The sequence below is a fragment of the Macrotis lagotis genome, chromosome 4 (assembly GCF_037893015.1).
Source record: "Macrotis lagotis isolate mMagLag1 chromosome 4, bilby.v1.9.chrom.fasta, whole genome shotgun sequence".
Classification (NCBI taxonomy): Eukaryota; Metazoa; Chordata; class Mammalia; order Peramelemorphia; family Peramelidae; genus Macrotis; species Macrotis lagotis.
Genome location: NC_133661.1, coordinates 206,819,709 through 206,834,487, shown reverse-complemented (window position 1 = coordinate 206,834,487; position 14,779 = coordinate 206,819,709). Strand labels below are relative to the sequence as shown.

Genomic DNA, 14,779 nt, shown 5'->3' with positions numbered 1-14,779 from the left:
ATCACCCATTGACACCATCTTTCTACTATATTAATACCAAAATATTCACTCCCTCTTGTGCCTCATCTATATATGCTCCTTCTAACTGCTCTTATAAATGAGAAAGTTAATATGAGATATCTTCATATGAGTATCTTCTTCCCATGTCAGAATACATTCTGTTCAACATCATTAAATCCATCATAATTAGTCCTTCCTGTCTACCCTTCCTATGCTTCATCTGAGCCCTGTGCTTGGAGATTAAACTTTCTTTTCAGTTCTGGTCATTTCAACAGGAAAGTTTGAAATTTCCCTATTCATTGAATGTTCATCTTTTCCCCTGAAAAAGGATGTTCAGTTTTGATGGGTAGTTGATTCTTGGTTGTAATCCAGATTCTTTTGCTTTCCAGAATATCATATTTCAAGCCCTATCAGCCCTTAATATAGATACTACCAAGTCCTGTAATCCTGACTATAGCGCCATAGTAATTGAATTTTTTTTTCTGGCTGCTTGTAGTATTTTCTCTTTGACTTGGGAATTTTGAAATTTAATTATAATATTCCTGGGAGTTTTGGGGGGATTTCTTTCAGGAGTTACCAGTGAATTCCCTCAATTTCTATTTTACCCTCTGCTTCTAGGATATCAGGGCAATTTTGCTGGATTATTTCTTGAAAAAATGAAGTCTAGGCTCTTTTCCTGTCCATGACGTTCAAGTAACCCAGTAGTTTTAAAATCATCTCCCATGTATCTGTTTTCCAGGTCAGTTTTTCCAAAGAGGCGTTGCACAGTTTTTCATTCTTTTGGTTTTATTATTTCTTGATTTCTCACAGTGGCATCAGTTTTCTTTAGCTATACCCCACATTCGAAGGAGTTATTTTCTTCAGAGAGCTTTTTTTAATCTTTTCCAACTGACCAATTCTGCTTTTTAAGGCATTCTTCTCATTTCCTTCTTGGACTACTTTCTCCATTTGATCTAAACTGGTTTTTAACATGTTATTTTATTCAGTATTTTTTGTATCTCCTTCACCAAGCTGCTAATTTGGTTTTCATGTTTTTCCTGCAACACTCTCATTTCTCTTCCCAATTTTTCCCTCTACCTCACTTGCTTGCTTTTCAAAGTTTTTTTTTCCCAAACTCTTCCATAGCCTGAGATCATTTCCTAATTCTCTTGGAGGCTCTGAATATAGTAGCTTTGACTTCATCATCATTTGGGTGCATGTTTTGATCCTCCATGGGACCAAAATAATTTTCTATGGTCAAGTTCTTCTTTTACTATTATTTGCTCATTTTCTCAATCTGTGACTGATTTACTGCCCTTTCAAAGCTTTTGGGGGTTTTTAAGACCTTTCCCCCCGGCCCCAAGGCTCTGACTGCTCTGCTGGCCTGTGGAGGACCACAAGCAATCCCCTCTGCCCTGAGCTATGAGGAGAGTCCCTACTCCTTAATGGTAGTATGGGGCCACCCAGACTGTGACCTGGATCTGAGAATGTGTAAAGCATCAGAGTTCTGCTTCAGGGATAACAGAGAGATCTCTGTAGTCTCTCTTCACCCCTTTACCATCTGAGGGCTGAGTATTCTGGAAACAGTTGCTGGGTGGCTCTGTAGTGGGGTTGCCCCTAGGCTGGCACTAGCCTGGCTCTGCCCCAGGCCAGGAGGTCTGGAAACTGCTCCTGCTGCTATGGACCCAGGCACCTCATTGGCTGTTTCTGGAAGACTGGAATTGGTTTGCTCCAGGAACAGCCCATGGAACAGCCCAAGAACAGCCTAGAAACAGCATGGAGTGGTGTGTCTATGGCCTGGCTATGCTGGGACTTTTTCCAATCCCCAGTCCTGGTGTAACAGACCTTTCTTATGGATCTACCAAGTTGTCTTGGATTGGGAAATTGCTTCACTTAGTCTTTCTGTGATTTCTGTCACTCTACAATATGGTTAGAGTCATAATTCTACAGCGTTTGGAGCTTTGGGGGGAAGAGTTTCTAGGAATTCCTGCTCTCATGCTCTCATCTTGGCTCTACCCTGATAATAGCTTATTATTTTTTAATTTAAGGCAATGGGGTTAAGTGACTTGTCCAAGGTCGCACAGCTGAGCAATTATTAAGTGTCTGAGGCTGGATTTGAACTCAGGTCCTTCTGACTCCAGGGCCAGTGTTCTATCCACTGTGCCACCTAGTGTCCCCCCAACAATAGCTTCTTGATGGCTATGCTAAGTAAAAACCTGGAAAAGCCTTTTTCATTAGGAGTCTGGTGATAGATTTTGTATGACTTCCAAAGATCAATGTATATTCTGTGTAGCTCATCACCTAAGTTTGACCAACAGGTGGTGAATTTTATTTTGAACTCCACTATTCAATAAAACCTTCTACAGAGGAGTGTGATGGGCATTAGAAAAATAGTAAGAGGGGCAGATAGGTGGCATAGTGGATAAAGCACCGGCCCTGGAGTCAGGAGTACCTGGGTTCAAATCCGGTCTCAGACACTTCATAATTACCTAGCCATATGACCTTGGGCAAGCCATTTAACCCCATTGCCTTGAAAAATCAAAACTAAAGAAAAAGAAAAATAGTAAGAATGCACATCAGTGACATAAAAGATCCCTAAAGTACAGAATTAACAAGAATTTGATGCAATTAATACTTTTTATTTGTTGACTTTCAATTATCCAGAAGATGAGTAGAAAGTACTTAAATTTTAAAAGGTTCATTTCAAATATGAAAATTCAAATTATAAAGCTGCAAAAATTTTATCATTAAGTATTTTTCTACCTTAATGATGAAATTCTTAAATATATTTCTTTGAATAGTGTCACTTTATTACAGGATGTAATTTACATTACAAATCATTATATATGCCCCCCCAATTCAATGAAAGAATATGTAAATGCATGCAACAATTATTTCTCATGAATACTCTAATGAACTAATATATATAAAATTCAACTTTAGAACAAGAAATCAAACATGAGAATTTTATTTTTAAACCAAGTAGATTTTGTAAGCTTGCCACTTTTAGGGCAAAATAGAATTCCTCATTCAGAGTCCCAAAATGTAGCAGAAGCACTTCCACATCCTGGTTTCAGTAGACTAATTTGTGCATTTGGCCACTAGGTTCATTAAAGTACACTTTGCAAGAAGAGTCTTGTCACTTGGTCAACTTTCTGACCTTCTGTAGTTCTTCAACAGGCTTCCACTTCTGGTTAATAGTGTAAAGCTATTTAAAAAAAGTCATACAGAACATTATTTCAAAAAGAAAAGTTCTAAAATAAATTAATTTTTCAATCAACAATATGAATTAAGTACTTACTTTAGGCCAGGCATTTTAGTAAGTACTGCACAGAGATGCATATTCAAAAAATAAATTCACAATTTTTATATATAAAAAAGAAACTGTAAGGAGATATGAGAACAATTGAAAAGGGCCTCTTGAGATGTTTGGAAGAACAGAGAAGGCCGAAGATCACTGCTTAGGACAATAATAGTAATAATGTTAAGAATTGAGAGAAATTAGAGCAAAGCTTCTTGCTTCTCTAATTCTTTAAGAAGAATCACCTTGAAACTATAAAGACTGTTTTTAAAAATTTTATTTATTTAAGAAAATGGGGTTAAGAGTGACTTGCCCAAGGTCACACAGCTAGGCAATTATTAAATGAATTTGAACTTGGGTCCTCCTGACTTCAAGGCCTGTGCTCTATCCACTGCACCACCTAGCTGCCCCAAAACTAGAAAAGGTTAAACAAAATTGGTTTAGAGGCAGAGTTCAACACAAGATGAAATGAGAAATGATTTAAAATGGATTCAAATCTTTGGTCAAGAAAGAGAATCTTAATTTTTTTGTGTAATGAACCCCTTTGGCAATACCTATGGATTCCTTTTAGACTAATGTTTTTAAGTATATAAAATACATTGGATTACAAAGGAAACTAGATATACTGCAATACAGTTTACTATCTCTCTGTTTTTGCCTGTGCTTCTCCCTACATATATGTATACACATATATAAAAAGATATCTATAAAGACAAGCTTACATTCCCTAGGTAAAGAATCCTTGGTCTAAACAGAGTCTATATCAGGATACTTCAAAGAACTTGGAATCACGAAAGTATCATTAGTACTCCCTAAGAAGTCACCAAAAGGGGATTTCTACCAAAAGACTGGACTTGGCCAAATGTTCCAGTTTGCATAAAAGGAAAAGAGAAAAAAGATAAATTAGGAAAGATACAAATTGATACACCTAATACTGGGCAGCAGGGTGACAGAATGGATGGTATAGAATGGATGGCAATACAATGGACTGATTCAGCTTTAGGCCTGGAGTTAGGAAGACCAGAGTTCACATCCAGCCTTAGACACTGTGTGATCCTGCATAAATTGCTTAACCCTGTTTGTCTGAGTTTCTTCATCTGTAAAATAGCTGGAGAAGGAAATGACAGATGACCCCAAATGGGGTCATGAAGAGTCAGACATGGAGAATGAAATGACTGAAAAATGGCAAATATCACTTTTTTTGCAATATGTTACAAAAATTATAATAAATATGACAAATATTTATTAAGTATCTGGTTGATGGGCACTTATAACAGAAGACAATAGAAGTCACTATGGCTTCAGAACTGTCATGACAAGCTAATTTAATTTCTTTTTCTGAAAGGATTACTAAATTTCTGGAATACTATAGACTTTAGCAAGACATTTTGATCTAGTATCTCACTATATCTTTGTAGACAAAAGAGAAATGTTGGAGAGACGGTAGTAGAAGTACCTAGCTTGACAGCTATTTGAGTGACCATAATCAATTTTAGTAATGATTAAATATACAAATTGAGTAGTTTTCAAGTGGAGTGGCAAAATTCCATCTATTTTTCCAAGAAGTAGAATGAGAAGATAAAAGTCATGCTAATAATTCAAGCAGGGTGAGATAACTCATTTGATATGACAGAATCGGTATTTATAAGATGACTTGAACAAAGGGTGTCTAGGTGTCACAGTGGATAAAGCCCCAGCCCTGGAGTCAGGAGTACCTGAGTTCAAATCCGGCCTCAGACACTTAATAATTACCTAGCAGGGTGGCTTTGGGCAAGCCACTTAACTCCATTTGCCTTGCAAAAACCTTAAAAAAAAAGATAGTGGGCGGAGCCAAGATGATGACAAGAAGAGATTGAATCTTAGGAGCTCTCTGATAAAAAGGCATAAACTAAGGACTCTAACTAAACTTTCGAGAGACAGAACCCATAAAGGGACCCAGTGAGGCAGTTCTCCTACTCAAGGTAACCTGGAAAAGAGCAGAAAGGCTCTGGTCCTGGGGTCAGAGGGGCGGCCCACCAGAGGGGTGGCCCGCCAGAGCCAAAGAACTTCAGCCTCCTGGAGGCAGCCCCAGGGCCCTGGGAGTCTCAGCTCACAGCAGTGGGGGAATCTCCTGAGCTGCACCCCGAGGAGCACTGGGCACAAAGTGGGGAAACAGCGGGGGACCTCTGCCAGAGAGAGCACATGGAGCCCAGCCCTCAGGGCACACAGGGAGCAGCATGATCTTTCTGCAGCCCAGACCTGGAAACAGAAGCAGGCAGGAGCCCCCAGGGCATGAGCCCATTGAGCTGAGGGAGGGGAGTGAAGAGAAACTGTGAGCTCCATCCTCTGCCCCTGGAACAAGACTCTGGGGCTCTGACCACATTCAGATCCTATCGCAGTCTAGGCCCCCCCTAGAACAGCAGCAGCCCCCCCACCTCGGCCCAGCAGCAGGGGGGGGGGAGCTTATAGTCATTCACAGACCAGGAGGGAGGACAGAGCCTCACACACTGAGACCCTTGTGGGAGTGTCCAAAAAGCTGAGGAAGCACCCCAAAACAAGTCTCAGGCTGGGAAAATGAGCAAGCAGAGAAACAAAAGGAAGACTATTGAGAAATATTTTGCAAATGAGCCCAAGAAGGATCAAAATACTCAGTCTGAAGATGAGGAAGCACAAGCTCCTGCATCTAAAGACTCCAAGAAAAAACAGAAATTGGGCTCAGGCTATGACAGAGCTCAAAAAAAGACTGAAAATCAAATGAGGGAGTTGGAAGAAAAACTGGGAAAAGAAAGGAGAGAGATGCAGGAAAAACATGAAAATGAAGTCAGCAGCTTAGTCAAGGAAATCCAAAAAAATGCTGAAGAAAATAGCATGCTAAAAACCAGCTTAGGTTAAATGGATAAAACAGTTCAAAAAGTTATTGAGGAGAAGAATGTTTTAAAAAGCAAAATTGGCCAGATGGAAAAAGAGATAAGAAAACTCTCTGAGGAGAACAAATCCTTCAGACAAAGAATAGAATTCAGGGAAATTGATGAATTTACCAGAAATCAGGAATCAATACTTCAAAACAAAAAAAAAAATGAAAAATTAGAAGAAAATGTGAAATATCTCGTTGAAAAAACAACTGATATGGAAAACAGACTTAGGAAAGATAATTTGAAAATTATTGGAATACCTGAAAGTCATGATCAGGAAAAGAGCCTTGACATCATTTTCAAAGAATTACTACATGAAAATTGCCCTGATATTCTAGAAGCAGAGGGCAAAATAGAAATGGAGAGAATCCACCGATCCCCCCGAGAACGAGATCCCAAAAAACCAACCCCTAGGAATATTATAGCCAAGTTCCAGAACTCCCAAGTCAAAGAGAAAATATTACAAGCAGCCAGAAGGACACAGTTCAAATATCATGGAGCTGCAGTCAGGATCACACAGGACTTAGCAGCAACTACATTGGAAGCTCGTAGGGCTTGGAATACAATATACCGGAAGGCAAAAGAGCTTAGAATGCAGCCAAGAATGAACTACCCAGCAAGGCTGAATGTCCTCTTCCAGGGAAAAAGATGGACTTTCAGTGAACCAGGGGAATTTCAAAGGTTCCTTTTGGAATGGCCAGAGCTGAACGAAGGTTTGATCTTCAGATACAGGACTCAGGTGAAGCATGGAGATTGGAGGAGAGGGGGGAAATATGAGGGACTTAATGAGGATGAACTGCATGTATAGAAAAATGATACTGATAATACTGATATGAACCATCTCAGTTAATAGAGCAGGTAGAGGGAGCTTTTATAGTTGAAGCACAGGAGAAAGCTGAATTTGAAGATAAAATATGGTGTAAAAATGGAGTCAATAGAAAAAAAAGGGAAATGGAATGGGAGAAAGAAAAAGGAGAGGGGGGAATAGTCCAAGATATTTCACATAATAAGATTTTTTTTATTACAATGAGCTATTGCAATGATATGGAAGGGAGGAGGCAAGGGGGAATGAGGGAACCTTTGCTCTCATCAGAGATGGCTAGGAGAGAAAACAGCAAATATACTCCATGGGGTATAGACATCTGGAGTAAAAAGGAGCAGGGAGCAGGGGGAAGGGGTGGGGATGTGAATAAAGGAGGAGAGGATGGACCATGGGGGGGAGAGTGGTCAGATATAACACATTTTCTTTTTTACTTCTTGCAAGGGGCTGGGATTGGAAGGCCTGCCCAGGACAATGGGGCCAGGTGGATTCTGGGCCTAAGGGGTGGTATGGGGACTCAGGGCTTCTTGGCCCCAGGACCAGGGAACTGTCTGCTGTGCCACTAAGCGACCCTACAGCAGAGTCAGAGAGAAAGGAGAGAGAAAATATAGTACATGGTAGTGGAGAAATAAAGGAGGGAGTTACGATCAGCAATGGCAACATTGGAAAAATATGGAAGTAACTTTTGTGATGGACTTATCATAAAGAATGTGATCTACCTATGACAGAGTTGTTGGTGTTGGAACAAAGACTGAAGTACATTTTTTGTTATTATTATTTGGGGAAGGGTGCAGGGCAAGTGGGGCTGGGTGGCCTGCCTGGGGCCACATAGCAGGGTGATCTTTGGGTGTCTAGGGCCGGATTTGGACCCAGGGGCTCCTGGCTCAAGGGCCAATGCTCTCTCTGCCACCCAGCCACCCCTACTATTATTACTATTTTATTTTATTTTGGGTCTTTTTTTTTCCTTCTTTTTGGTTTTTGCAGGGCTGTGGGGATCGGGTGGCTTACATGTCACATGGCTGGGTGATTGTTGGGTCTACAGGGCTGGATGTGGGCTTGGGTGCTCGTGGATCCAGGGCTGGTGCTTCGTCCATTGTGCCACCTGGCCATACCTACAATTATTACTATTATTTTTTTTAATTTTAATTTTTTTCTCTCCCCTTTACTTTTTTCGCCCAAGCAAGTCTATCTATATTCATGGGGGGAGGGGTATTTTGTTTACTTGTAAAAAAGATTATTTTATTAATGTAAAAAAATTTGTACAAAATGAGAATAAAAAATAAATTAAAAAAACAAAAAAGTCTATTCGAGGAGACATAAAAAAAGATAATTCGAACAAGATGAAACTTAATAGGGATATATGTAAAATTGAATACTTCAGTCTATTACTACAGAGCTTCAATGATGGAATAGAGCAACTGAAGTATTCATTTGAAAAAGAGTTGAGGGACAGCTAGGTGGCACAGTGGATAAAGAACTGGCCCTGGAGTCAGGAGTACCTGGGTTCAAATCCAGTCTCAGACACTTTATAATTACCTAGCTGTGTGGCCTTGGGAAAGCCACTTAACCCCATTTGCCTTGCAAAAAAAAAAAAAACAAACCTAAAAAAAAGAAAAAGAGTTTAATTTTAATCTAGAAATTTAAGAAATTAGTGTAATATCACTGCCAGAAAAAAACAAATGCTCCAAAGAAGGTATAGTGATGAGAGACTATCATGTTAAGAATAGAACCATAAATTAGTACAATCTTTCTGGGCCACAATGGCAATTTGCAATGAGATAGAAAATGTTATAAAGAAAGTGGAAAGATTTTATTAAATGTAAAAAAAAACCCTCCAAACTTATCAATATAAATATTTCAGTAAATATTTTGAACTTGAATATGATCTTTAATGCATTATAATAACTTTCTACCCATTAAAGGCACGAGAAATTCATCAAATACATATTACATATGAGACAAAACAGAATGTGGCAAAGGAGAGGTGGAAACCCTCCCCCCCCAAAAAAAGTGAGTTAGGAAAATTTGAAGAAGGAAAGATCATTATCTGCTGGGAGGATAGGAAAGGGCTTTATGGAGACAACTCAAGACCTGAAGGGTATTTCCTTTATGAGAATTTAAGGGATTCTAAGGATGGAGATGGTCTTTGCAATGTATAGAAGCAACAATATACAGGAGCAAACAATAGAGGATGAGAATGTAGAATAGTCTGTATATTCTTAAGTATGACTAGAAGATTGAATGAAGGATAATAGTAAAAAAAAAAATCAAACCAGAAAGATACTTTGAAGGTAGATTACAGAGATCTGAAATATCAGACTAATAAGCTTATATTTTATTCTCCCAGAAAACACTGATGATATTGTTACAAGACAAAGGTAATAAAGAGGACAGAATATATTTTAACTATTTTTGACTAAAAACATGAGAAAGGGGGCAGCTAAGTGGTGCAGTGGATAGAGCACCAGCCCTGGAGTCAGGAGTACCTGAGTTCAAATCCGGCCTCAGACACTTAATAATTACCTAGCTGTGTGGCCTTGGGCAAGCCACTTAACCCCATTTGCCTTGCAAAAACTAAAAAACAAAACAAAAAAAAAAAAGTTCATCTTTAAAAAGAATTTGACTTGGTAGGACAAAATATAGTCTTATTCTCTTCTTAAAAATGCACATTTTTAAAAACACAAAAGATTCCATAGTAAATGTGAGCTTTGTTCAGTGATTCAAGTATCAACATCAAGTGTGTAATAAAAAAGGAAGACATTATTACATATAATCAAGTTCCAGGCTCTAGGGACTCCTCAGGGAGATTCATAAACACTCAACAAAGGATCAAAAACCTATTCTGGGGGGAGTTTCTATTATTTAGATGATGACAAATTGATTTGAACCCATGAAAATGTCTGTCCCTGACTTCAGGCCTATCACTTTATCCACTGTGCCACCAAACTGCCTTAGCCTAATGATAATCAAAAGAACCTGAAAATGTTCAATATATTGGTTAGATCTTCTGGTGTATTTAAGGAGAGTGCAGGTAAGGGGTGAGAATCTCTAAGGATAAAAGGGTATGGATGGGCTACAATCTATATCAGCAGGAGTTCACATTTTAGACAATCATACATTTTACTTAACTTACAATCTGTATCAGTGGAAGGAATACTCATAATAGTGAGATGATGGTTTCATTCAAGTAAGTATAAGTTCATATTGGTATTAGATATTCAATAAAAAGTGATATTGAGGGCGGCTAGGTGGCACAGTGGATAAAGCACCAGCCCTGGAGTCAGGAGTACCTGAGTTCAAATCTGGTCTCAGACACTTAATAATTACCTAGCTGTGTGGCCTTGGGCAAGCCACTTAACCCCATTTGCCTTGCAAAAACCTAAAAGATAAAAATTTTAAAACATGATATTGAGAAAATATTAAATATCTCTGATAGTGTTCTGACATCTAAGATATATAGACATTTAATAGAAATGTCTAAAACCAAAAGCCATGTTCCAATAGAGAAATGATTGAACGATATGAATGTACAGTTCTCAAAATAAAAATTGAAATTTATAAGCAATCATATTAAAGAATGTTCCAAAATCTGAACAGATGTCACCAGAAGACATTAACTTTATATTAGAGTAGTCAGGAACATGAAGAATAGAATGAGAAATACAAATCAAGGAAACTTTATAATGGATTGTTCAACTCACACCCAGTAAATTGGTAAAGATGACAAAAGAAGGAAATGTTATATATCGTGTGGAAAGATAAAGCATTTTTGTTGCAGCTTCAAATAGCTCTAACTATGCTAGAAAAGAATTTTGAAAACACCTAAAATGTCCATACATTTGGATCCAGAAATTCCACTGCTAGGCATATATCCTCCAAGTAAGACAATGATAAAAAAAAAAAAGATTCCATGGGCATCATAATGTTTACAGCAGTCCTTTTTGTATTAGCAAAGAACTGGGAACAAAGTAGAAGACTTGAATTTCTATTCAGTTGTTTCAGTCATGCTTGACTCTTCATGACCCCATTTTGGGTTTTCCTGGCAAAGATACTGGAGGAATTTGCCATTTCCTTCATTTTATAGATGAGGAAACTGAGGCAAAAGAGGATTAAGTGATTTACTCAGGGTCACACAGATAGTAAGTGTTTGAGGCTGAATTTGAACTCAGGTGTTTCTGACTAACTGAATCCAGACCCTGCATTCTATGTATCACACCATGTATTTGCCCTATTAAATAGAAGACAGTTAAATGATACTGCTGAGCGTTCAGCCCAGACCAATGTGATGAATACAAAGGAACATGAGAGAAATTATATGGAAAGTTGTGCTCATATATCAATTTCACATTTCAAGGATCCTGAAGAAGAACATTACAAGATCAAAAGAGATAGAAACTTGAAAATCCATATCATGAAAGAAACTTGATTCTTCCAATAGCTCAATTTAGTCTCAAGTATGGGGTATTTTAGGGAGAGAAAAGACTTGGATGAGAGAGAATATCTCAAAAATCTGACCAGATGTCACCAGAAGACACTAACTTTATATTAGTCAGGAACACGAAGAACAGATTTTGATTTCATGTGAAAAAGAACTTCTAACCATTAATTTTTTGACAACAAAATAGACTGTCTTGTGAAGTAGTGAATTCACCATCACAGCAGGTATTCAAGGACAGGATGAATAATGACCTGTCAGAGAGGACTTCTAAATTAGGTTGGAATGTAGACTAAATAACAACTAAGGCCTCTTCAAATTCTACAGATGACATTTATCTTCATGTTGAGATTAATATTTTCCTGTGTTGTAGATACAGCTATTTTGCATTATTCATTATCTTGCATGAGACTATTATAAATGAAGCATTATTTTCCTATTCTGATATTCAACAAAGTATTTTAAAAATTCCAGATAACCAAATTCTACCATTGGTGGTTTCTAAACTTTCAAATTCCGTTATTGGGTTTAATATTTTCTTGAGAACTGATAAAGATTAACTTAAAAAGGCCAAGGTCTCCCACTGCAACCAGGGCCATCTCCAGTTGCCCTGATCCATACTGGCCATTAGACCCAGATGGCTCTGGAGGAGAAAGTGAGACATAGGGCCCCTTCACTTTAATTCATTTATAAGTCATGGCATCACTTCCCTGATGTCATGATCTTCTTCAAACAAAGGACAAACTAAAACAACAACATTGTTACATACATTTATTAAATCCATTTGCTTTGAAGAATGTCTGTATTTTAGAATTAAATATACTACTTGAAAGAATATTTTTCAATACCTTTTGAGGCTTGTTAGGATTTATATTATCCCATGGTTCTGGATTTTTCTTCTTGTTAATGCTAAAAAAATGAAATTAAGGTAACATTGTGATAGTCAAGCATTTATTAATTGCCAACTATGTGCTAAGGTGCTAACCTAATATACAAAATATAAATATAAAAGAAGGCAAAAGACAGACCCTGTCCACAGGGAGTTTACAATCTAATGATATCATAACCTCAAGATTTTAATTTCAAAATGAACACACCAGGGAAAGGTACAGGGAACATCCATCAGGCAATTGTCTATTTATATACAATTCTTAATGTGAATCAGAGCTGACTTCATGTCAAGAACTGTCAGTAACTTAAAACAACCACAGCTATTAGGTTTACAAATTTTGATTTAACTAAATTTTTATGAACCCCTTTTTTATGTGCACAGCTACTTAGCTAAGAACCCTAGGCACAACTACCATCTCATCCAGGAATTATTCTGTTGGACTGTTTAGCCTGGGTTAAAAATTAAACTTGCCCCCGAATTAAACAGAGTTTTCTCTTTCTCCCATTAACTGTGCAGCCTGAGCAAACTGTGGTGGTTAAAACTAAGCACTAACTACTGGTAGATGAAACACAGAGCCAGGAGTCAGGAAGACCTGAATTCAAATCTGGTTTTAGACATAAGGTGTGTGACCCTGGACAAGTCATTTCACCCTGCTGCCTCAGTTTCCTCATCTGAAAAATGAGATAGAGATGGAAATGGCAAACTATTACAGTAGCTTTGCCAAGAAAACCCCAAATAAGTCACAGTCAGACATAACTGAAAAAGTAGTTTGGCTTTTTTAATAGCCTCTTCCTTTTCCAAGTTCCAAATCAGGCATATAGCAACAGCAAATTTCAGTTAGTAGCCAATGATTCAATATTTCATGGAAGAAACATATTTGTAACAACTTAAAAATAAAACAATATCTTTCCATTGAAATTAAAATTTTTATTTGATTATATGGTTAGAAAATAAGTGAAATCTAAAATTGTACCCCATTTGAAAAGTCATGGAATAAACAATATTTATAAAGAGTTAAAATAATGAATTTCTCCATGTCATTTTTTTATTCTTCTGAACTGTCCAAAAATGGCTACTTTGACACTAAAAAGAATGAATGAAGAGATGAATAAAATATTTAAGTGATTACCATATGCAAAAAACTCAAGGTAGAAATTGAAATGTAGAACAATTCCAACTTTCAAGAAGTTCACATTTTAATGGGGGAGACAACACATATAAAAAAATTGGGCAACTTTTCACAATCCAGAAATCAACCCAATACCAGTTTTGCTTACATCACATCACTTTTAGATAAGCTATATATCACCATAAAGCTGGCTGCAAATCCACCAAAAAGCGTAAATCCAAACAAAGGAATAAGCTAATGGACAAAAAGTTGAAAGAAAACATCTTCAGATGACAATTTAAAATATTAAATGATATAGAACAATATGATACTCTTACTTTAAATATTATTATTATATAGTACAATCTTATACATCATATAATATTAATAAATAGTGTTATTAAATATTATGTGTCAATGTAAAAAAATGATACTTACTTCTTTCCTTTTCATTAGACTTCGTCCCAAGTGGTTCATGATTGCGACTTTGGGGGCAATAGCCTAGAATAAAGAAGCTCTGTTATTGATTGGCTAGTCATTGAAACTCTCAAACAGAAATCTGCATCCAATTTTAGAAAAATAGAAGTCTTTACCCTCTGATCACCTCCCCCAACCCCTACCAAAGGGGTAAACGGGGAAGTAGAACCACAACAAATAGAATTATATATCATGTGTAAAGAGATTCAAAAGTTCCAAAAACAAGTTTCCCTATTAATGAGGACTATGAGACCTGCTAAACTCAAACTGTATCCTGGACACTGCCTCTAAACCTTATATACTGAAAATTATTTCAACCATCACTGCTCAAAGAATGTAGATAGGGGTTGGTCACCTGGATTTCATCTTTAAACAAATCATATTTCCCCTACCCTGCTCCTACTTTCTTTAGGTTTGGGCATGGGGTGCCCAAAGATGAAGCATTGGAGAGATGGAGAGCATGGAGTCCTGGAGTCACATTTGGGTCACTGAATAACTTCAGGTAAACCAGCCACCAAGGTCAAAGTTAGTTAGGCAAAGAATTGCCTCTCTCTCAAACATTCTTTCTTCACTCCTCTGGCATCCTGCCCACCCCACCCCCCAGTTCAGCTCTTGCCTATGTCTGAGCCCAGAAGTATAGAGTCAGTACATGAGAATTTGTTTTATTGTCCTTGACACAATGGGAAAAGAAAAAAGTGGATGATTCAATTTGAATGGTGTAATTTGTATTTAGTTTTGTTTGTAGTTGGTCAAAGAGTTGGCTGACCCTTGCAGGACTAGTTGCTAAGCTTTAAAGTCCTTTACAAGGTGGTTTTAAAATATTATCAAGTTGAGTTCCAGCACTATCATTTGACACACCGTGAAACTTGAGGTACA

General features: G+C 37.5%; 1 protein-coding gene across 2 annotated transcripts in view; it reads right to left on the bottom strand.

Moving 5' to 3' along the window:
• Positions 1–2,931: 2,931 nt before the first annotated feature.
• Positions 2,932–14,779, bottom strand: part of LOC141522163 (normal mucosa of esophagus-specific gene 1 protein-like) — a 32,897-nt gene continuing 21,049 nt past the window's right edge. For both annotated transcript variants that reach the window (XM_074235334.1, XM_074235333.1), the window contains exons 2-5: positions 13,865–13,927; positions 13,596–13,681; positions 12,275–12,335; positions 2,932–3,187 (exon numbers count right to left, since the gene is read on the bottom strand). In XM_074235334.1, the coding sequence (XP_074091435.1) occupies positions 3,119–3,187; positions 12,275–12,335; positions 13,596–13,681; positions 13,865–13,903 (255 nt within the window). In that variant the 5' untranslated portion in view covers positions 13,904–13,927 and the 3' untranslated portion in view covers positions 2,932–3,118. The remainder of the gene's footprint in view (positions 3,188–12,274; positions 12,336–13,595; positions 13,682–13,864; positions 13,928–14,779) is intronic.